At 34.3% G+C, this 25,119-nt stretch overlaps 1 protein-coding gene across 5 annotated transcripts in view; it reads left to right on the plus strand.

Annotated features, from left to right (window-relative positions):
* The window catches only part of LOC108968374 (neural-cadherin), a 262,770-nt gene extending 239,391 nt beyond the window's left edge, over positions 1–23,379 (plus strand). For 2 of the 5 annotated variants that reach the window (XM_018932366.1, XM_018932369.1), the window contains exons 19-22: positions 5,097–5,338; positions 18,248–18,460; positions 19,526–19,696; positions 23,013–23,379. In XM_018932366.1, coding sequence (XP_018787911.1) covers positions 5,097–5,338; positions 18,248–18,460; positions 19,526–19,696; positions 23,013–23,137 — 751 coding nt within the window. In that variant the 3' untranslated portion in view covers positions 23,138–23,379. Of the gene's footprint in view, positions 1–5,096; positions 5,339–12,038; positions 12,278–18,247; positions 18,461–19,525; positions 19,697–23,012 lie in introns of all 5 variants that reach the window. The other 3 variants (XM_018932368.1, XM_018932370.1, XM_018932367.1) reach the window with 2 other exon arrangements.
* Positions 23,380–25,119: the final 1,740 nt, after the last annotated feature.

Raw genomic sequence — 25,119 nt, forward strand, 5'->3', positions numbered from 1 at the left:
ACTCGTGTTTTTGTGCTAAACGCTTGCAACATTCAACCGCAGACACTAGCTTTTACTTGCATCATTACACTTTCGACTGAAAAAGCGTCTTTCAACAACAATTTTCCATACTCGTGAAAATGCTGTGCGGGGAGTAAAGTGAAGTGTGACGATCAAGGTTGGCGAAAGAAATCACTCACTCAGCATTAGAAGAACAAAAATACCATACATAGGCATAAAATTTTTTAAATCGCTCTCTCGAGAGCAGACATTACTACGTAACATTATAAACATGGCAAGTCTGTGTGAATACGAATCTGTGCCAAAGTGTAAATATGTACAAGCTTATTTTTAGTTATATATGAGTAAGTATCATACATGCTGTTATTCGCTCAATTCAAGGTTCATATAAAGCTCTGTTGGTATTCATCTTCAGTTCTTTTATGAAATAAAGTTTGTCCGAAAACTTTCATTTCTAAAGTTTTTTTTTTTTTTTTGGAGAAGAACATTTCATGTACATATGTATGGATGAAAGCAAGGGATATAAATAGCAAAATACTGTTGCTCTAAACTAAAAGCAAACGTAATTTTCCAGACTGAAATTAAATGAAACAAGTTTCATTTGAGAACGAATTGAGCTTTAAAATTTTATTTAACTTAATTTTTTTGTAAAAAAATGTAACATTTTTTTAACAAATCCGTCGTTGTTTAAGCTTGCGCAATTACATACATAGTTCTACTGGCTTTGGAGCCCGTGTTTTTCCTGCATCATCTGAAGCTCTCAAATTAAATAAATTTCATGAGGCACTGTTGCAAATTATATACTATACATACATATATGTTCCTACTATGTCTGCATAAGCTTAGTTACAGACATACAATGGTCTGCACATATAATTACTCATGCTAACATTTCAGATACGTTCATCGTACGCTCTCCGTTTTTTTTTTTTTTTGTTTTTTTTTTTTTGTTTTTTTGTGTATCTTTAAATTGTGTTATTTATGAGATGATGTATATTTCTCTGGAAAATATAGCAAGATTAAAAAAAAAATAAAAAAATAAGCTAACATAAAATATTTCACCACTACATTCACAAAATTGTATATCTGACACCGACTCTGATGATAAATTGTTGAAGGCACATAAAAAAATCATAGAGTTTTATAAACTAATTTTTTTCTCATTTAGCTTTAAACTAATTGGCGCTTTAAATACTTTAAAATATTGTGAGAAATTGTGTAATTCATTAAATTAGTCAAACGATAAATAATAGGAAACTATTTTTTGCAGCCATTAAATTATTACATATTTACATTGATCAATACCCTTATATGTAACCCTTTGTACTCTGTTGTACCCTCTCCGGAGATATTCAGGTTTGTTAGTGAGTACGGCGAATTGAGTTATTTCCGTGCAACTTTTTGAGACATGCATGTCTGCCTGAAGCTTTCTTTTGAAATGGCACAAGAAATTAATCAACAATACAAGAACATGAAACATATGCAAACGACGGTCTGAGCACTTCTCGGAATCACTTGAAAAGAGCGATAAGAAGAGTTTGTAGAAGAAAGGTCGGAATAAGAAAACGGTAATGTATAGTTCTGACTGGAAAACATCTGGCTGCAGGCGACAAGCAAATTATTATTATCAAAGAAGCACCCACCAGCCCGCAAGCATATAGGATAGTGTTTTAAAATGTTTCATACTCAGCAAATTTATAAACATTAAAATATGGATTTTTTTACCTTCTCGATCCCAACCAATTCATATACAGGGTTTGTCCGGAAAATAATAGGGCTGACTCTTTAAACACTTTCCAAAATAGGTTCCTTCTGCGTCGATGCACGCTGCCAGCGCGATTTCCAAACATTGAAGGCGTCACGGAAGGCACTCTCCGGAATAGCCCTCACTGCCGAGGTACATGCTGCTTGGGTCCCCTCTGTCGTCTCAAAATGCTTTGCGGAAGATTGCTTCGCCGTAATTTCTGATAGTTAGTGAGCACTTTTGGGAACATCTTAGCGCACATATTGCTCATGTTCAAGTGCTCCCACACTCCTATTACTTTTCGGACAAACCCTGCAATAAGTTATATGAAGATTTTTAAATGTTTTTTTCTGCTACAGAGTAGTTGATAGCCAACGTTCTAAATCGTGCGAATTGCAAAGGGTTAAAGCATCATTGCATCTCCCTTTGGCTACTACATTAACTAATCCACTAATCCAATGATTTGGATATGAACCCTACTAAGGACTTATATTAGGTTCAAATTAGGTAAAGTTAAAAAATTTATTGTCGCGACGAGAGCACGTAGAGCTTTCCAGAAAAAAAAACAGCCTACAAATCCCACTTCCTTATTTTTCTTTCCTAAAAGCGTCTCTTCAACCAGACAACGCTACCACTCTTAAATATCAAAAGCAACTGGAAGTAGCGACATTAAGTTTCAAATTTTGTTTACTTATTGCTTTATGTCATTAAATTTATTGAACTACTGTTAGCTGTGCCAATTCATGTGCGAGAACACACTATTTGTAAAGGCTTGTGGTCATCATTTCCAAGTAAGAAAAAAAAAGCTTCAGCCATAATTGTAGATAAACATGTTGGAAGTTAATCCAATCTCATTTCCACAAATAGCAAAATATATTTTTCTTTAATATAATAATTAAGTATGTGGTTTCGGAGTAAGCAGCTTCTTGTTATGGCGTGATATTCCAAGTAAACGCTACAGCTTTTGCTCATTTTATGCAAATTACAAATGCTGCAATTGTTGCAATTATTAGTATTTACCATTTTCCCATTAAATATGAAAATAATACCGAGAAATGTTTGCAATGAAAATGAAATTCATGTGAAGTCCTTTATGCATATTTCTTGCTTAAAGAAACTGCATTGAAACAATTTACACATAAACAAAATCTAATACATACTTGATACTTGGTAGCTTGGTCTTTAATTACTATTGTTTAATGGTCTCACATAGAGTGTGGGAAGAGCTAACAGTTTGTGCTTTAAGTTTTCATTCAACTTGTTCATTTTCATAATGAAAGCTAAAAAGAAAGCTGAAAGCATGTCCTGAAAAATATAATCTTTAATTATTTTCAAACGCTTCGCCACTATTTGCTCTTCGCTAAGGTATAATAGGTTCTCGCATATTTTTTGTGTTTTGATAAATTGCAAAATCTATTGTGCTTTTCAAATGACTTTGTCTTCAAGGCAGAATGCAAGCCGAAACTCTGGCATGAAGATATAAAATTTTAACTGCTAAGTACATGTATCATCTATCCCTTGCTTTCAGTTCTAGATATCAAAAATCAAGTTGTTGGACAAATTTTATATTTTATGATGCATTTTAAATTTCTTTAGAGCTGTTCAGCCATGTTAAAAAATATAAGTAAAAGAATTGCATCTTGCAACGGTAACTTATGCTACTACTATTGTTCGAAATGTTGCAATAAAATAAAACTACAAAGTAAATATAATAATTCGAGCACTTTCACTTCTATTAAATATGAAAGCTTTAAGTAAGCCACAAAACTTTCCTTATCAATGTCACATATTCGGCATATTGTCGGCTTAAAACTTGCCGAAGAGATACCACATCAGCCACTTCCGTAACCGCAAACTAATACGCATACAGCCGAGGCAGTTTGGCTGTTGCACACACACACCTGTCACTATTCAAAGAAACTTTTCCTTTCTAAATTATTAGTGAAAACATGCAGAGCATTTGTGCTGAATTCGAAAACTTTCAAATTTTCGAAATTCTAATAAGACTCCAAACCAAACTATGTGGACACAGCCAAACAACGATAACAAAAGTCGAAGCTAAGTGAAGTAAACGCAATAAACCACAATTGAAGCAGTTGCAAGCAAGGTTGATTAACAAAAAAAAAAAAAAAAAAAAAAAAAAAAAAAAAAAAAAAGGAAAAAAAAAAAAAAAAAAAAAAAAACAAAAAAAAAGTAGAAAAGCGGGTTTCAAGTAAACGAATGCATAAGCAAACTATGTACAAACATGTAATGTTCGAAAGTACATATGAGCGCATACAATACACATTATATGTACGTTAGATATATTTATATAATTTGTGCAAAGTTTAAGGCAACTTCGACTGCATTGAATTTGACAAGAAAAGCCTTTCGGAAAGTTTCGAAGCACAATGCAGTTTGGACATTGGGGTGCGGATGCTTTCACATGCTTTGTTGCCCAATCTTGTGAATATAGACATATACTTATGTAAACACATATATGATGTATGTAAGCGCATGCATATGATTCAATTTTGTTAACTTTAAACCAAGTTGTACAGTCTAGCCGTGAAGCCAGCAAGTCGCTGCTACCGCAACTTCTGTGCATAGAAGAATTAGATCGAAAACTAACACACACACACATGTACACAAGAGTTTTGGTTAGAATTGTCGATTGGGTCTTACGAAACTCATAGAAACTTTAACTGAAGTAACTGTTACCGCTACTGGGTAACTAACCGGTCTTTTAACTGTTAGGTTGTTGTGTGAGTTTCGATTAGAATTGCCAATTGTGTCTTAAGCAACTCATAGAAACTTTAATGAAAGTAACTGTTAGCGCTACTGGGTAACTAACCGGTCTTTTAACTGATAGTTAGGTTGTGGGCACTTACTTCGCCTAACAAAGTGCAACCACTACTTGAAAATTAAATAAATTCAAACATCAAGTTCAAGTATTTCATATTTTCGTGTGATCCTAACACATTACCATTTGTATAACCATTGGTGAACGTTAAGCATTTACACACACACAGACACATATCGCTTTTGAGCAAAAATCCATAAAATTCATGACTTTCACATAGACTTTTTGCCAAATTCTAAAATCCTTATATTGAGTATAAGCATTTGCATATAACTTTCACCTGATATATAACATAATTATAAATAAATCGTATGTATGTATATCTTTTTCACCACCACCACCACAACTGCCACCATCGTCATCAACGCAAAAAAACAAATAAATAAAATATTCATGCGCTGCACGTAAATAAATTAATAAAACAACAACAATATAACAACCGCTTCATAAAATCAAAACAAACCAACAACAAAATCTTCGACATTTCAAATGCGCAACAACGGCTTGTAGTTGCGGTGAAGGACGCGTCATGTCGCCAGACGCCAAAGGCTGCATGGATCGCAACGAATGCCTGGACTTGCCATGTCTAAACGGTGCCACTTGCATCAATTTGGATCCACGTCTGCGCTACCGTTGCATCTGTCCGGATGGCTTTTGGGGCGAGAACTGCGAATTGGTGCAAGAGGGACAGACGCTGAAGTTGAGCATGGGCGCACTGGCGGCCATACTGGTTTGCCTGCTGGTCATACTGAGTGAGCATTCAATGAGTAGAAAAAACAAATATATGAGCATCGAAGATTATGACAACAAGAAAAAAAACATAGAAGTAGAGAATAATAATAGCAAATGCAAAACAAGCGTCGTCAAAGCGTCAAAAACAACAAAATGAAAAATAAATTGAAATCAGACAAGTCTAGCAATTTTTGCAACAACGCCTCTGCTCCCCGTAGCAACAATTTTTTATACGCATCTTCAGCTTTGATTTTTCTCAATATTAAATCATTGTTTCTTATATTTATGCTTAGGCTTAAAGCATTAATTTGTTGCCTCAATGGTCACAAGCGAAAAACATTTTACTTTTGATTTTAAATACATATACAATAATAGTTTTCTATTCATGCAACATTAATAATAATTAAAACATATACATACATATATATTTTTTTTAATTTCATCTAACTATGTTATTGCCCGATTTGTAGCGTTGGTGGAAATGCTCTGTTGGTGTTGGTGCTAATGTAAAAGAAATATGTTGGACCCAAACATCATCACTTATATATATATATACATATCTATATTTCTTTATATATTTACTTGTATAAATGTTAGCAAAGTTAGTTATACATATACATACATACATGTATGAAGATCGCATTTCCTTTCGACCTGCCTCATTCCAAGCATATCACTTCATATCATCATAAGTAACAACCATGCCCATTTTGCGCTTCAGCCACTTTATATACATACATACATACATATATAGCATTCATTCTGTTCTTATCTCATCATGCGCCTTTCATTTCATTCATTCATTTCAAATCCCTACCCACTTAGCCATTTCGTAGCTTGCATGCCATTTTTTCAAGCGTTTAGCGCACTGTCGCATACACATCCACATCCACATCCATTTGTACGTGTGTTTACATGGAAGCTTATACTCAGCCATACATATGCAAACTTTTTTGTCTCATTTGCCACATTTGCTGCAAATATATTGTGCTCTATTTACTTGTGTGTCACAACATTGTCGCATTTGCACCTTATCATGTTTACATGCCACAAATTCTTGCCACTTAATATTTACATAATACGACAGTTTTTTAGGCTTTTTATTTAAATATTTACACTTTCCATTAGCCATATTATATTCACGAAATAACACAAATACACCGCATAGTATAAAGGTGTGATATTTGAATTGTGGCCACGCATTTTTTAACGCGCCTCAATGCTTGCTTCTTTTTTCACTCATCTCATTATTGCACCGTAAATGTATGCATACACATACATATATATATTTAGGTATAAAAATTTAGTATTCATTGCGTATTATTTGTTCTGTGTGTCCATTTAGTGCAGCATTCAGAGTCATCTCTTCTCTATGGTATACGTTGAAAGCAACGCATGGCGTGCCACATATACGCGTATTTACAGTAGAGAACAGTAGAGAAAGAGTCAGAAAAAGTGTGTGAACCTATTAGCTTTTGTGGAGCTGTGTGTTAGCTGCACATTTTTTAAAATGCTCTAAAAATTCTGTACAACGGTATGTACAGGTATTTTCTCGGTTTGTTGATAGTGAAAAATTTCACTGCAGCATCAACTGCTGTTTGCCGCATTGGTCAATATTGGTTTAATGCCATTGGCTAATAGGAAATATAGTGTAAATTTAAATAATGAGCTGCACAAAAATGGTAGCGTTAATTATTAACTCAGGTAATTATGTAATATAATATTTAAATATTTATAATATTTCTATGACTGCAAAAGTACAACAACAAGGACATAAAAAAATTTCAGTGTAAAAAAACTGTCAATAGATTAATGCCCTTATTATGTAAGACAACCAACGATAGTTGTCGTCCAACAGACGTGATAACCACAGCATTTTGTATTATGTATGATAGTTGAATTTTATTCAATTCTTGAAAACTGTAGACAGCTATTGTGTCCTTTCCGCAATTTGTCATATCTGTATGCGTTTAAAGCGATCGCGGTATATGGCAGGTTGCCAAGCGCAAAGCAAAATTTGATGGTGCTGTWATAGCCTTACATAATACGCATTTAGTAATGTCAAAAAGATAATTTTCGAAAGGAAAACTGTGAAATCACCTGTGGACGAAACTTTTTTCACAGAAGTATTTTTCAGATGTGATATTGAATATGCATATATAATAATATTTTATATTTATATACGAAAGGACTCCGAATTATATATGTGAATCGGAGCACAAAAGAAAATTTCAAAATCCATAGCAATTGTTAACAAGACCATTACCTTTTTTTGGACGTCAAGATCAATATTTTGTTCGTCAAGCGTACTACAAAACATGTGACGGGATGGAAGTGGAATGCTATAGAATTAAASTTAGACTTGCCATAAATTCTGTTACAAGGTTTACAAAGCTTTAATCGCAACAAATTTTCAGAAAAAATTACGTTATTTTTTATAAACATATGTATGTATAAGTGAACAGGGCGATGAGATGAGTTAAAATCAGATAGACTGTCTGTYTATCCGCATATYTGTATCAAAATTTCAATTGTAAACTTTTTATAGAAAATATCGGACAATCTGTGAGATATGTTATATAAATCCGAAGATTATTTTTTATAAACATATGTATGTATAAGGGCGATGAGATGAGTTAAAATCAGATAGACTGTCTGTCTATCCGCATATCTGTATCAAAATTTCAATTGTAAACTTTTTATAGAAAATATCGGACAATCTGTGAGATATGTTATATAAATCCGAAAAGAATCCTTTTCTGATAATAGTATGTCTGTACGTTCAAACTGGTTTGAGAACTGCGGTTCYCTAAGAAGGAGTTTAAAACTAGGACAAAAGTTTACCAACAAGATGTTTTAGAAGGCTGTGCAAAGTGGTTAAAAGAACTCTTCCTGATTTCATAGCATTTGATTGGCTACCTGGTGGTCCAGATTTAAATCCATTGGGCTACAGTCAGAAAACCTAACCTGTTGAATACCCCACAGAAATTTAGAGAATCACAAAAAATCGTTGGTTCGAGCAGCGTCATCAGTACCAATAGAAACTGTGGGTGCTTCTGTTCATCAATTGCCGAATTGTATGAAGACTTGTATGAAATCATGACYATTTCGAACATAATTTTGAGCACCGCTCATTTATTGTAGGCTATTTATTAAACATTACTTTACTAAAAGATATACTTCTTAAASTTGTAACAGAATTTTTGGCAGGACTAAATATATGGCTGAGACTGATTAGAGACTATAGTGTGGAGTTAGAAGACAGATTGTGACTCTCCTACTCTTAAGCCTTCACAAAACTTTGTGACGTTATCGCTGAAGGCATTATTCAGAACTGAATACTTTCATTTGCCAGAAACGAGTCATGAAAATTATTTAATGTCAAAATCTAGTATATTTATGTGGAATCAGTGCTTTTCAKAGATTTCTTGTGCATTTAAAAAGCRCTGTCGCACCACTACTGCATAAGCACTTAAGTACTTTGCCACAACTGGCGCTTTCGAYGTGAAAGTAAATTCAACTTTCCTAATTCCCCCATCAAAGCAGCGGCAAAGAACTTTCTTTGAGCGTCAAACTCCCAAGTGAGCGCCTTAAACCCACGCTTCGCAGTACCCGAATAATGCGACCAATTTCTTTCTTCAAATCTCCTCTTCAAGTATGTGCAATCGTAACAACTTTCGCAGACTTATACGCACACGTTTGCTTCCAATTCGCTTATCTACGACTATGTGCAAGTGTGTTATGTAATATGTGTGGCTGTATGCGGATAGTAGCATTTAGAAAATATTTTTACGGAAATATTTTCACAACAAAATATCTATATTTCACGGCATGTTGCAGCATTTTGAATAATTTATGGTGTTGTCATGTTGCCCTACATCCATACACATGCTCACTCGTACATATAACTTGAATGCTTTTGAAAATCCATACTTAAGCGCTGATATCGCACCAATAAGTGCGCATATTCACTTTTAGACAACTTTTGCGACACACGTGCGCGTACGACTGTGTGTATGTGKCAAGTGTTTGCCTCCGCGATTCAGGTAGCCAAATAGCTTCGTCTATYAAACAAACAATTTGGCTGGCTGCTGTTTCTTTAAGCGCCATGCAATTCTACGTAAAGTTAACAAATCCACTGCACACGACACGCCGTACCATCACCAAAGCCGGCCTGTCAGTTGCAAGCGAAGGATGCTTTGCCAATGGAATCACCAGCTCACACACTGTGATTTCGCGCTGCCAGTTGCTTATGCGCCGATTTAGCAGCTGTGTGTTTGCCTACTGTGTGCGGCGTTTTTTGAGTCTCCTCTCCATTACTATCCATTGCCGTTATTGTGTGGCAGCAACGTGTGTACAAATTTTTCGCTGCGTCTTTGAAAATTCCATTTTGCGCTTGCGACTTTTTCGGTTTGGTGAAAAAATATCAGTTTCTTCTTAAATAAAATAGTTGCGAATCGTTTTACTGGCAACTGTAAATAAAGTAGAAAATGGAAACGCTCCTAGAAGAGGGAATTTGAAGCTAAACTTTTGGAAATATTTTCTCGCAAAAAATATACAAAAATATGGTAGTAAATATACGAAATGCGAAAATAAATGCAAAAGAAATTTATAAAATAAGGGCATAAAGTATGGTTGGCATGAAATATGGTGCCAGAAATGTGCGTAGGTATGTGTTCAACCAAACAGAAGCGTGGAGTCTAGCGTGGAAGCGGAAAGCTTGAGCTCTAAGAAAATTCGCGCATAGTTTTGGTCAGTTATGGTTGATAGGAAATAAAGTAAAAGTTTTAGTTTTTATCTTTTTTCTCAGCTTTCTCAGAGTAAACTGTTAAGTTGCCGTTATTTATAACCGCACAGCAGGGAGCATTGTAACGCCGCAGCAGCAACTAAGTTTTTCYCGCCTCTCACATGCCTATCATATATGTAGACCCTGATATCTTAATATATATACATATGTACATATTGGYATGTGGTGAAMGAGTTAAAGCAGGATTTGCGAAGATAGAAAGTAATAGTAGAAACACTGGGTTCATACCYTACTGCTTGGCCATAAAAAAGAGTAGAAATTTGGAGGTATTTAATAAGCTTAAACATTAGAGTATAGACTACGAAATGTTGTATATAAAAAAGAAAAACAACTTCATTGCAGAGAATTGTTTAGTATAAAACAAGAAAATGCATGAGGAAACCAACATTTGAAACCTAGTCTTACTATTACGCTAACATAAGTWAACTTCTATTCGTCAAACGTTAAAGAGTAGCGAATCGAACGGCTCATACTAGCTTGCGACACCGAAAAAACGGTAAAGAATAATATATAATCGGACCCATCCATTTTTTTTTTTTTGGTGTAGAAATTGTCGCCTAGAGTCAAATAACAGTTGTTCAGCGTGTCTAAGCATTGATCCTACATACGATTTATATACGAAAGAAGAAAAGCCCTCAACTTCGGTTGCACCGAAGCTATAATACCCTTCACAAAATCAAAAGGAGGCTCAGTTTATCACAGGCTTAATTTTTGAAGAATTTTGAAGATTTTAAAGAACGTTGTTCAGGCGTCAGTCTTTCGATGGTGAAATGCTAAACAATACTGAAAAAAATAGCAGCGCAACTTGACACGAATCTGTTGTCCGACATGCCGTTACTTTGAGCAATAATTTATGCCAAAATTCGCAAAAATATTTTTTCAATTAAAAAATTTATTAAAAAAAAGTCTGGGTTTTCTTGGATTGAACCAACTCGGAACTCAACTTTGATGCAATAATAATGCATTAATGATTTTATTTTTTTTATATTTTTTTTTTTTTTGTTTTTTAAAGAGTAGCTCACAGTTTAACTTCGTGAAAATGGAGCTTTTCAAGATTAAATTGTTTATTATTGAACTATATTTCAAAATGCATTAAAGCGTGGAAGCGTGGCGTCCGCCGTTCGCAAATTTCATAGATATTAAGGTGGCAATAGTATTTCAACTGCATCAACTGTGAAGCTTAACAAAAATTGCGACAAATTGGGACAATTTGGGACGCCCTATATGTATATTCGTATGAAAAATAATTACCCTCACTGAGTATCTTTGGGAAGTACAAAAAACCGCGGTTACTTTAGTTTAGTTTTTGAAGTGGTAAAAATATTCGATAAGTTAAAGGGTATATAGTATATGTATACTACATTAACTATATACAAAATACATATATATATAATATAGTATACAATAATACTGTGCTATATATATATCTGATATATGTATGTATGTGTGTAATATAGTTTACATATGCTTTCAACTTTTTACAAATATTGTGATTATTGGCTGAAGTACATTGTTGAAAATGTATGTTTTAAATATAAAAGCAATTTCTATAGCAAACATAAAAATATATAATAAGAAAAAACAACAAAAACAACTCTGTAGCTGCACAAACACTGCAAAAACTTCCTTTTGCAGTCATTAGCACTGAAACGCGTTCATCTCTCCATAAACTTCTAATTAATTTCTTCTATGGTTTTTAACACACACACACATACACACATTACGCACCTGCTGCCAAGCAAGTWCATACACACGCATAGTATATATATTAAAAATAGTAGATATATTTATACGATACACACATACACGTTAGCAAATTTACACACAAACAAAAAATTACAAAAATTTTCTCCTTCATGTTATCCTCTCCAAACCAACCAACCAACAACAAAACCAACAATATATAAACCTAGGTGTCCGGCTGGTTACAAAATTTCGGGCAGTCAATGTGTCAACGATAATGAGTGTTTGCAATTTCCGTGCCGGAATGGTGGTCGTTGTCGCGATCACAATCCACCAAAGAAATATGAGTGCCACTGTCCGATGGGCTTCACCGGCATGAATTGCGAACTGGAATTACTGGCGTCCGGCGTGTTAACGCCATCACGTGATTTCATAATAGCGCTAGTACTCTGCACTAGCACACTAATTCGTAAGTAAAAAGAAACAGTAAAATACACACATTTAAAATGCAAATCGTAAAGTGTTGAAAGACCAAAAGGTAAGAAGTGTGAGTGGAACTAACCGAATTTTGCGTGAGTGTTTTGAATTATTGAGAATTACATATAAGTAAATATTTAGTTATTTGTTGAGCAGCACCTGTAGTCTTTCTGTTACTTTTTCTTTTAATATGTCAGTAAATATATTATAATCATTAATTAATATTGTCCTTTTTAAATATCTAAAACTATAATAAATATTATATTAATAAACATTTGAGTGTAAAATAATTAATAATACAAAAATGTACATAGAAAATATTTAAACCACTAATGCCTAACATTTAAATTTAATTTCGTAGATATATAAATTTAAAATTACACTACATTCATGGTCACAATTGAACAGCGACAGCCCTTAGCCACAAAGCGCATTAAATGAACGCATTCAACCACATAACCACAATATTATAATACACGGCCATTAAGCAGCACAAAGCCACGACGAAACCCAATATGCGTATTGAAATGCAATTACATAGAGTTTACTAAAAATAGTTTTTAATCGAGCACCGCGCTTTACAAGGCCGTGTATTGCCGACCGAAGAGCACATATAGTTGTTATGCGCAGTTTGCCTTTTGGGCAAGGGCTTAGAGAACAAAAACAAAGTTTAATTACCGAAACTAGCTTTATTGTTCTTCAAAATATTTTTCGTTCAAATTTATATACTTTTGCATACGTTTGTATCAATTTTCGAAACACTTATGCACCTTTGATTGAGTTAACTCCAAAACATGCCTTTTGAACGCATCAACCACCTTTTCGGGTGTCGAAAAACCTTGACTTTGTACTTTATTTTTTTACGTACGGGAATAAAAAGAAGCCATTATTAAGATGAGTCAGGATTACATGGTGGAGTCTTCTCAATTCGATGTTTTGAGTGTTCAAAAATGGAGTTGATTGAGGCGATGTCTAAAAGCTCACATTGTCGTTGCGACGAGTGATCCGTTTTCGGTGGCTGGTTTCCCTGATTTCTTGAAAGACAACAAACAAACAAAACAATATAAAAATAAAATGGTTGTCTTCTTCTTCTTGAATTAAAATGGTTGTACCATACAGAATTTACTGCTCCGTACTCTTCTAGTGTTATGGTTGAGAAATATTAGTTTTCTTAATAAAACCAGCAACCATTTGCTTGGAAAGGCTTGAAGCAATTTTGAAACACACTGCTGTTTACTTTCGGGCCCTTACATATGAATTCATGATTCATCATTTATCACGTTTATGGCGTATTTCGAAACACCGTAATGGTACACTTTTAACATTTCTCTCTACCAATCGACACTAGCTTTTTTGGAACGATTGACATATTGTGTGAAATCCAAAGAGGAAAAAATGTTTCTACAATGAAATATTGAATGTCCATARCTATCTCACCATAGGTCACATGACGAACTTGCAATATCACAATAGTTTACGGAACAGTAACGGCTTGGAGTGATCGGCRATCTCGATTGGATTCACCATACTGTCAATAAACACTGATTTTTTAAGGAACTTTATCGCCCAAAATGGAATTAAGTTCATCGATGCAATGTTGCTGAGATATTCCACGCCAAAATTTAATTATACTCGTATGTATTTTTTGGCCGAGATGAATATTTTATGTTACTGTAAGCAACACAAMCAGCGCTCRTTTGCTATAACATTTTGAGTAYGTATAACATCAAAAATRTCGAACTTTGCGATACAGTCGTGAATAGCAGATTGCGAAACTTTGTTCGCTAAATCCTGAAATTTAAAAAGCAAGCTACATAGATCTTCAATACCATACATTTTAGCAGTTTTGAGCCCTTCATTTGTGCTTATGAGGCTCTACAGAGTCTATGAAAGTATATTTAAGAGGCCCATTAAATTTGGCACATCATCACTTCTTAGACACGTTTATAAAATGCTTAAAATATTACTATTACAAGAGTCTCACTGTAGAGTTAAATSTCATATTAAAGAACAAAAATGTTATAATTCATCGAAATTGTGCCATAATTGTGAAACCTTTTTGCCATATTTACAACTCATTAACACAAATWCCCAGTGCAGCCAAAGAGTGGCCATTGGGCAACCGGTGAATTGAAAATTAAAAATTTTATGCATTCCATTCGAATGATGAGTACTTTCATTGAACCGTATAAGTTACAGGCTCTTGACTCTGAAGTGTTCGCTGTAATTCACACTGTTGTTAATGTTTGAAAAGCCCACATATGTAGCCATATGTAGGTGTATAACCCAGTATATTTGCTCTGAAAATATACTAGTCCGGTAATGTCTACATCTACACCAGTTTTTAAATGATCCGATTTCAGTTCAACGACATGCAATTATGTACTGAAATAAAAAGCGCTTTGATTGGATTTTTATTGGTGGATTATATTTTCAAAACAGAATATTAAATTGATTGTTTTTATCCATAAATAATGTGAACTAGTATTTCTCTTCGATGAAAACAAGGAAGACTTGTTCAAAATAAAGATAAAAAAATTACCTAAAAATAACAATTGTTAAATACATGTAATGTGTTTATTTCTAACTACTATAATTCCGACATCTGACATTTACAGCTCATAAACCATCACCACATAAAAATACCACTTATCCGTTTCCATGAGAGTCGAGCCCCCAAAACTGGATTTGTATCCCTCCAAGCACTATCAACTCAGCAGTATTCCACAAAATYAGTTTAGGGAATGTGAAAGTGAAAGTCAGCGGACTATTACGCTTGAGGTTTGTACTAGTTGTAACTTAACCTGCAAYTGTTTAGTTTTACTGCGAAAATTATGGACGCATTAAATGTGGTCAGCTCTGAGCTGAAAAGTTGAAATTATAATGCACCTTTGCTCTGCTCTTGGATTGCAGTTTCAATTAATTTTAATTAGTTCTCTTTTACACTCACGAGTTTTTACAACTTTTGCATTACAGCAGTAAGCACTTCTAGGACTGGAATGAGTGTGTATAAATGGCACTCAATAGTGCTGGGGGCAAAGATTTCAAAGTTTCCAGTTCAGCGTAATTGTGAATCCTTAGAGCGCAAAATGCGAAAGCTTGCGCCAGGTCGAACATCTTGGAACTGAGAACAACTACTCAACACTAAAGTTGAGTGCTACCTTTTTGATGAGAGTTCACACTACAAAAGTTTTTAGATTGTAAAAAGTTATTAAAACAAGATAATAACGATTATATTCTCACCTGTCAGAGCTTTTTATGTTTTTTTATACAAGTAATTTGTAGAATGGTTAAATATAGACGAGTATTGTGATTTTGATGAAGATTCTTTATACAGCCGAGCTATTATCAATAATGCATGTGATACCTCAATTAAGCTTTAAAAAAATGTCATGAACAGATAACGATAATGGTAACGATAGATAAAGTCACCACCTGGCACATAATTTGTTACAAGAGGATGTGATAAACTTTATTATAGTTTTAATTACTTGAATCTATTTACCAGTACAATAAGGAAATAAATACGGAAAATAACAATGGGACAATCAGGTGTGCTCTACTGAATATTCACAGAATCAAAATATGTAGATCTGTAGAACAGTATCCCAATATCTGTAGATGACACCTCAAGTATGCTGCGTTATCACTTAAAGTACTTTTACATTTGCGGCTTCCTTCAGTTTTATTGATTTGTAACTTATTTAAACTTATCCGCTCTTATCCGGATATATCCGAACTTATCCGTTTTTATCCTGAAAGGTTGAATCTATCATATCTAGTCAAATAATCATAATGCCGCGCTATTCCATCCCAAAAAGCCTTCTCCACTCTCTAGAACAGTACTCCAATATCTTCTGACCAYACCTCACAYATATAGTCCTTTTACTTTTATKACATCCTCCAGTTTTATCGACTTTYAACTTATTTCAGTTTATCSGCTCTTATCCSAAYTTATCCGTTTTTATCCTTAGTGGTTTAAGCTATCATGTCAAGTCTTATAATCATTATACCGCGCTGTTTTATCACAAATAGCCTTATCCACCCTTTATTGCCCCTAAAAATACTTCACCAAAATTCTTAATTTGGAAATAAGGCTGTCAAAAGAAGTGACTGTGTTCATCAGAAATTAATGTACTAACCTTTTTTAAAGTTATAAAAATATTTTAATTTTTTATATTTGAAAATATCTTGTCACTTGAGCCATTCACAATAGTAGATCCGGTCAAAAACACACAAAACGAACTTGTTAGCTCTGAAGATGTCGGTTATGATCATACTCTCCTGTACGAACTCAGCTCGGTAACTCGTCTTTGGTATTGCTTTACAAGTACTTTTCACAAATATATGCAGAGTAATAAATTTTGGAAGCTTTATAAAAGCACGTCAAGCATTAGCAGTATGCAAAGGTAGAAGGCAATGGCATGACTCAATTCATCTCAATGTCATTACTCAAAACACACACGATTATATCATAATTGAAATAAYAATAATAATAATGTAAATTGCACRAGACTGCTAACGCCGTGTAACAGCGCTGACAGTTTGATTAAGTAGCTGTGCGTCCTTTAAATTTGAGAAAACACAAATAAAACGAATATTAATTACTTCGCACATGTAAGCGCAAACTCGCACTGAAGCTTACTCACGGTATCAATGGAGAATATAATACATATGTTGCATATTTTTCATCTTAATTTTCACACGGGTGTACTTTGGGGTTTCACAATCAAGTGTTTTCGAGTTGAAATATTAAAATTTCAGAGTGGCAAAGCGCTTAAGAGTGCTGCGTATTTACAAATGAAATGCTGCTCTGCCACTWAGGAATTTGCAGCAGGGGCTGTTTTGCGCGCTAACGTGCAACAATGATACTGCAACACTGTTAGTTTAATTCATTGCCTGATGTAAGCGCATTTTGTAAAGGTAGCATTCGTACTAAGCGTGTTTCGCTTAGATACATACACACACACACACACACATTTGCATATGTCTACCATTTTGAGTTCTATACACGCTTGTTGCAAGTAATTAATGTTGCGAGTGTGGCTGACAGCGTGTTGGCGCGCCCGTACCCCAAAACCGTTGCATTTCACTTTTATGCATACGCATGGGAGGGTGCACAATTTGTAATTTWCTAACACACGCACACACATATACTCATATGCTACATTTAAATTTATATTTACTTTATCCAGTATTTGTTCGCGGTAAATTTGGTTAAGTTATGGAAGCTGTAGYTAGTCTTTTTCCGGAAGAGCGTTGCGTGTTGCATAAACGTACGTATGTRTGAGTGTGCTGCGCAAGCACATTTAACTTACTGCACTTACATATGTATGTTCGTGTGTGTGTTTGGTTGCGTGTATGCTTTTTTGAATTTTATTATTTTAATATTTTTGCTGACTAATATATTTGTTTGTATCCAAGTGATTCTGCGCATATATGCAGCGTTATTATTGAATAAAACTACGTTACACACAGACACACATACACTCTCTCAACATTATAGCGTAGTAATGCATGTGTATTTGAAAGTAGTCGGTAGTTAAAAAGTAGTATTATTATTGTATATAAAATTATCTATTTTTGAGTTTTTAAGTACCTACTTACTGTGGCGGTGGCGTTGTTGTAACAACATATGAATTTCCATTGCGTACAGACAATTTTAAAACTAACAGCAGCATACAAGTATAAACAACATTGGCTCGTTGTATAGTCTAAGTTGGCGCGATAAGTACCGCGGCTTATTGCCACGAAACGCTGGATATTGCATTTGAAAATTATTAATTCCACAAATATGTGTCCATTATATACCCTGTGTATATATGTATGCTCATAAATTATGCACTAAGCTTTGTACTGTGTGAAAAAACTAATGTTTACATACATTCACCCCCCAACCCTACATGCATTTCCAACGTAACATGCGTACGCTCCCCCGCCACTCTTTTGCTACCACGTTTAGTTCTCGTGCTGGTGTTCGTTGTTTATAATCGGCGTCGTGAGGCGCATATTAAATATCCTGGCCCGGATGATGACGTGCGAGAGAATATTATCAACTATGATGACGAGGGTGGCGGCGAGGACGACATGACTGCATTCGATATTACACCGCTGCAAATACCAATCGGCGGGCCAATGCCACCCGAGCTGGCGGCCATGAAAATGCCAATAATGTGTAAGTACAAATAACTGTAATAATTTACCGTTTATTTTAGCAAATCGTAATTTTTAATCCATAAGTGGCAAATGAATGAGCTTTTMCATAGCTGTGCAGGGGCGGCTACGCGCGTAATGGATATTGATTATGAGCCATTTYGCCGCAAATACTGAAATACTGTTGAGCACATATTTGCTATTTATGTACATATTTACAAAAGTTAGTGCAAACATTAATTATGAAGCTTAAAGCATATTTTTAACTTTGAATGGGATTTTTCGAGAATTAAAGGCAGCAGTTCTGATTGTAAAATACCATTTTATGATAGRAGCTTATAGTCTGTTGTTAATTAATGTTGTATTCGAGGGTACCAAATTAAAGCAGTTACCCATAATTCCAATGCAATCATGTTAATTAGTAGAAAATACATACAAAATAAAAAATTTTTGTTTCAACTCCAATGATGGAGTTTAGAAAATATTCATGTTGCATAAAATAAACATAACAAAAATAGTCAGCGTTACTTTATAGACAAGTTCTTGTCACACTGCTTTTATATAATATTTCATATAATTACTTACAATTACATTTCTAATTACATTCTTTAAATGTTTAATAATCACTTAGTGGCATGCCATAAGTAGCCAAGTAAAGTCTCTTCAACAATGTTAAAGTAAACTCTGCAAGGCTCTTGCACTCTATGCAAAATAATACGTCCGTCTGTTCATCTTCCACCTCATAATCTTTGTATGCAAGTACGCTTGCGACAGCATTAAAATTGTAAGCAACATGAATTTGCACTTCAGTTTTGCTTTGCGTTGTGGAGCTGAGCCAAACACTGACGACGCCCTTAGCCTCCGCTCCCGCTCTGCCAGTGAACAATCTAAAAAAATGTAGTGACACAGACATTTTTTCCAGTAACGCACTAAAATATGTTGAATAACAGTATGCCGTCGTAGTTCTCCACGCAAGCTGCCTGCAAGCTTACGAATTTTTCTTCTTACTCATCTGAAACTCCTCGTACTAATTTTATTTCCATTGCTCCATTTCCTGCTCGTTTTCTTTATGTTCGCAACGTTGCAGATCCGGTGATGACGCTAATGCCCGGCCAGGAGCCAAACGTGGGCATGTTCATTGAGGAGCACAAAAAGCGTGCCGATGGTGACCCAAATGCACCGCCCTTCGATGACTTACGCAACTATGCTTATGAAGGTGGCGGCAGCACAGCCGGTTCGCTRAGTTCGCTGGCCTCTGGTGAGTACTTCAGTGAATTACTAAGTAAATTACAACTAAAAACACACATAAATATGCTTACAACAGTTCGTAATTTCGCATCGTTTAGTGTATATTTATTTTTGTTTTCTATACACTTATACATACATATTTTAATATACTCTTATATATAAGGCAGCACTTTTATGCTTTTGCACCCAATATTCGCTCCATTAGAACTCATTTAATTAATTAGCTAATAGATCAGATTAGAAATTAGTGCCAGTGCAACATGTACCCATACATATATGTATATAGGTAAAAATACAAAATTTTTTTTTTTTTTTTTTTTGATTAAAGCGAAATAGACTCTTTCAAAAGTATACAAATTACATCAAATGAATGTATTTGGTAGGAAAACCCCATTAAAAAATTCTCAACGAAAAATTTTAGGCATTTATTTAACTGCTTTTAGGTAGTAGAGCTAATTCAAAATGTAATCCAAACAGTGCCTGAGACTGCCACGGATTGTAATTTGAACGTAATTACAATATTCGGTATACAAAATTTAGTAGGAGAGCTTTGGCTCATAGACTTTTGTAATTTTTAATACGACATTCGCAAGTAAAAATGGTGAATATCTGATATGTGACGACTCCGGTTTCAAATAGACCCATTACTTTGTCGAACAGAGGATGTCTCGCTGACTTAAGAAATTATGTTCCTACAGTTTTGGTTTTTTTGATTTTCTAGAATACTTATCATCATCATTTCTGCAGTTGCTTTATACATTAGGTGCCAAAAGAAGCTCTGGATACCATGCATATTTTCTTAATCATCTTCCTCGGCACCTTGAATGTTGCCAATATCAATCGGTGGATACAGAAGGGAGAGWTCTTAGATCCGATGTGACTTCTCAATTGTCTACTCAGTCCGAAGTAGCACCTATTGGCAAGAATTATTCAGCGTTGTTTAGATGTTGACATTGTTGTTAGTGTTGATACTGCTTCCAAGGTAGATGAAGTTATCTACGACTTCGAAGTTATGATTGTGAAATATTGTGCTTTCTAGATTCAACTCTGTAGCTCAAACTATTTTCTCCATCAGTAGCTTTTATGAGTCACACCATAGAGAGACGCCTTTTATGAAACCTCGTTTGGTATCGAATGGATGGGAGAAATCCTTCCTGATCCTGACATAGCTTTTGATATTGCTCAACGTCAGTTTACACAGTCGTATTAGTTTWGCKGGGTTACAAAATTCAGACATCGCGGCATAAAGGCAGCTAATTTTCATACTGTCAAAAGCAGCTTTAAAATTGAGGAAGAGGTGGTGTGCCGATCTTTCGTTCACTGGCCTTTTCCAAGATTTTCTGCATGGTGAATGTCTGTTCATTTGTTGATTATCAGTTGTTGATCCAATCAGGTTGTTGACGGTTCATCGCTCGATAAAACTTTATATGCGATGTGAAGGAGGCTTGTCCCACGGTAGTCGGCAACCGATTTCATAATATTTATTGCATTTTAAACGRAAATATGGAGTACTGAGCCAATTTCCGGTTTATTAGTTAGTATAAATTCTATGAAGAATTCTCGAAAGACATATAATATAATGATATACATACGTATCAGAACTGAAACTATAGATATATTATAGACATAAATACTTACCTTGATCTAGATTAGCCACATGTACATGAACAGTGAGTAAGCTTGATTTCCAACATTCTAGTTCTCCAATTGCTAAAGCCCTGAACTATACATAAATAAGTATATAAATAACTATTGAGATACACAGTAGTAATCAGACACAATTACAAAGGACTATTTGATAGAAACGGTACCAATTTGCTAACTCTTTACATAAGGTGTATAATCCAACTTACTATTCAAATTTGTATTTACAAACTGTTAGCTAGCTAGTTTATATATAGTTCTTTTAGTGTGGCAATCCATTTGCATAATTCATGTTCAAAATATGTTTTCCATTTTAAAATTGCAGGACTGCGCTCCAATACTGCTGAATATTGGGTGTAAAAGTGAGCAAACAAATTTAAGTAGTTTTAAGAAAACCACCGACATGACAATAAATGCACAAAAAATATAAATACACAATGGCAATATTTATTATATTTCGATTATTATATTGATGTACCGAGTTAAGTATGTATGCAGACAAGGTTAAATAAAATGGACATATGGAAACTTTTTGTTTGAAAACAAACGAAAAGAATTTGTGGTGTCAAAAAATATATAGGATCGTTATTTTTCCAAAATTCGAAACCAGCGATGCTTCCTTCCAAAAAATCCTCTTWCTATGACATATTTTGGGGTTATCTAATCTAAATGGAATAGTACTCGCTTGGCGTTTAGAGCTACTGAATCTATAATGATTTATTTAGTTCGTATTAATTAGGATGGGTAAAAAAACAATGTTATTTTACCGTTTTATACTCTGAAAAATATCTTGAGAAACATCTCTAAGGAACGCCTTCTAGGCAAAGTCGTACGCCCAACAGTTTCTCTTTTTTTTCTTATTATCAGATAGGAAGTTTGCATATCGCATCCAAGTACTTCGAAAAATATTTCGTTTTGTAAATTTTGTAGAATGTTTTGTAGGGCTCATACTTGGAGAGCCTTTCTTGGAGATGTATATATATTCAGAAAACCTTTTCCGCTTATTTTTGGCTTTTGACCTACCCTAATATTTATATCATAAAGTATTTGACTTACACTACATGCAACACTTCCATCGTTTGATGATCTGTGACTTTTTCAATTTGCATACCTCACAATTAAAAAACTTCAGTTGTCTGTACCATATTCATTAATAAGGGTTGCTTTCAAAACTTGAAAAATGACGATTTATTTTAACTTAAAATAAGGCTACATATATATTTATATATTGTCGTAAAAATTTACCGCTTACGAGTTATCACTTCGTTTTTTGCATAGCCCAATTTTAGTGTCTTCCTATAACTTTGATAGGAGCGATATTGCCTTTTGATATAAATAAAAAGTAAAACATAAATATATATGGCTTTTTGGGCGAAAATCATAGCTCTGTTTGGAGAACAAAGTTCGACTTTATAAGGCTATCTTGAAGCCTAAATATATATATATAAATAAAAATTTATGTTTAGCAAGAAAATGTACCCTTTCTGTAGGAAAACTATTTGTTTTGGGTGTCRGTGTTTGCTTTATGGAAGTATACATACCCCTTTACATACCTTTCTATATTATATTYGTACCATATATCTGAGTGAGACATTCTACTGGGCATAGTTTTTTAGAAGAAAAATTGCACTTGCTTTACCCGCTAATAAATTATTTTACATTATTTCCACTACTTACTGCAGGCACTGATGATGAGGCGCACGAGTATGATTACTTGGGCTCGTGGGGGCCGCGCTTCGGCAAACTGGCCAACATGTACGGCGACGAAGTGAACGCTGCAGCTGCACACCCCGAATTAGGATTGTAAAAACACAGAGAACACAAAACGGAAAAAGCTCCATAAGTACGGCAGAAGCAGCGAAACACATTTGAGGATAAGGAAAACCAAACAAAGATAATGATAAAGAAGAAAGTGAAAATGAAAATGAAATATAAGGACCAAGAAGTAAAATATAAAGAGACAAAGATTTGAGTGGAAACTAAAATAAATTAAATTWAATATAAAATAGTGTAGTGCAACCAAAGATAGAAGTGAGAATAGAAATCTAATGTAGAGGAGAATGAAAGGAGCTCGCGAACACGATAACCAGCAAACTATGGAAAATTAAATTAACGGCGACAAAAATGGCATTTGTAAAAATATACTCATCCCCATACTAATTTTATATAAGACTACTACTGTACGCTAAATTTAGGCAGAGAGCAAGTTAAGAAAGGTAAATTAAAGACAAAAATATTTGCAGCATAGCAAGGTTCTTTAATAAGGGGCAAGAAGCAGGCCGGGTTGCAATACTAAGCTGTTCAACTTGCGGGCACGAAATATAAATGTTAATGAAACCAAAGTATTTAAATGTAAGGAGGTTAAAAAAAAAACAAACACATATGGAAACTGTAGACGAAAAAMAAAACAAAAACACATGAACATAAAATACTCATCATAGTTTTATAAGTACTGTATATTTCCTTTTTGATATTATTTATTACTATTATAATATAACTATTTAAGGCGTATACTTAAAATTTAGATTTAGTTAAAAGTTACACAGTGTACGTGGGTGCAGAGCAAGCAATTATGCAACAGTGGGAGGCAAGAACAGTTGCAGATTGCGCCCTAACGCTTCAAAAGTAGAAGCTGAAGGGGGATGTGAGATATATAACAAATTACTATTGTCAAAAAGATAATGCTGTGGYACGCATACATATTTAGTAGTTATAGCATTTTTAACAAGAAACCACAACTAGAGGATCAATTCAACGCAACGACAAGCAGTTTTAGGCCGGAATTGAGTTAAATTTTTGCATTGCGTGTTAAAACGTATATACAAGTTATTGTATGTATACATATATATTAGAAAGTGACTGTTGAGCAAACATTGATAAAGATATAGTATCTTGTTGAAATATCTCAATTTTAGGGAAATTAAATATTTCGAGAGATCAAAACTATGTTTTGAGCGCAACTACCGACACACTCGTAAAGTATATACAAAAAGTTCATTGTATATGTATACATGTTATTATGTTTGCTGAGAGTGAAGTCGAAATTACTAAATTTTTTATGAAGTCAAATCTTGAGTTATCAGACCTTATACTATTACATTCTGCGTTTTCGAAAAAGAATACTGCCAGCCAAAAGTTTCGCAGGCGCACTTGATATTAAGTTGGATTAAAAATTTTCTAAAATACTGCTTTACATTCAGCCATAATACATATTCGGTTATTTCATGTGCCTAAACTTTTCTTTGCTGCCAAACCTTCGAGTATAGCGTATCGAACAAGCAACTGGTATAATTCATATAAAGTAGCATAACTAAATATGCTTAAGAATTGTTTTTAAGTAGTAGTACAATTTTCAAAATTTTTCAACAAAGAATAGCGAATCGAACAAGCAACTGGCATAAAACATGCATACTGATTATTCTTAGAGTGATTGTAGCTGTTGAGGYGTTCTGCATTTGTTTGCATTTCTGCGTCAAGAGACCGCAAAGAATAGTGTTACACAAAGTGGTATAACTCACATTTACTGGCATTATTGCACAGTTGTAATACCACTTAAAGTATATGCAAAATTTATGAGTTCGAAGTATTTTCACTAGTAAAATTTTAAAGAGAGCAGCACTCAAAAATAATACACCCTAATTGAAGGCGGCAATATTTTGCTAATTACTGYTTTATAAGAAACTTTCTTGTAGGTCGCGTTTATCACAGCTTGTTATTATTTATGCTTTAAGTTCTACACACACAGCACTTTCAGGCCAAAAGACACAAAATGTACCCACAAACACACAC

This window comes from Bactrocera latifrons, unplaced genomic scaffold, assembly GCF_001853355.1.
Source record: "Bactrocera latifrons isolate USDA-ARS-PBARC rearing strain unplaced genomic scaffold, ASM185335v1 scaffold_211, whole genome shotgun sequence".
Classification (NCBI taxonomy): Eukaryota; Metazoa; Arthropoda; class Insecta; order Diptera; family Tephritidae; genus Bactrocera; species Bactrocera latifrons.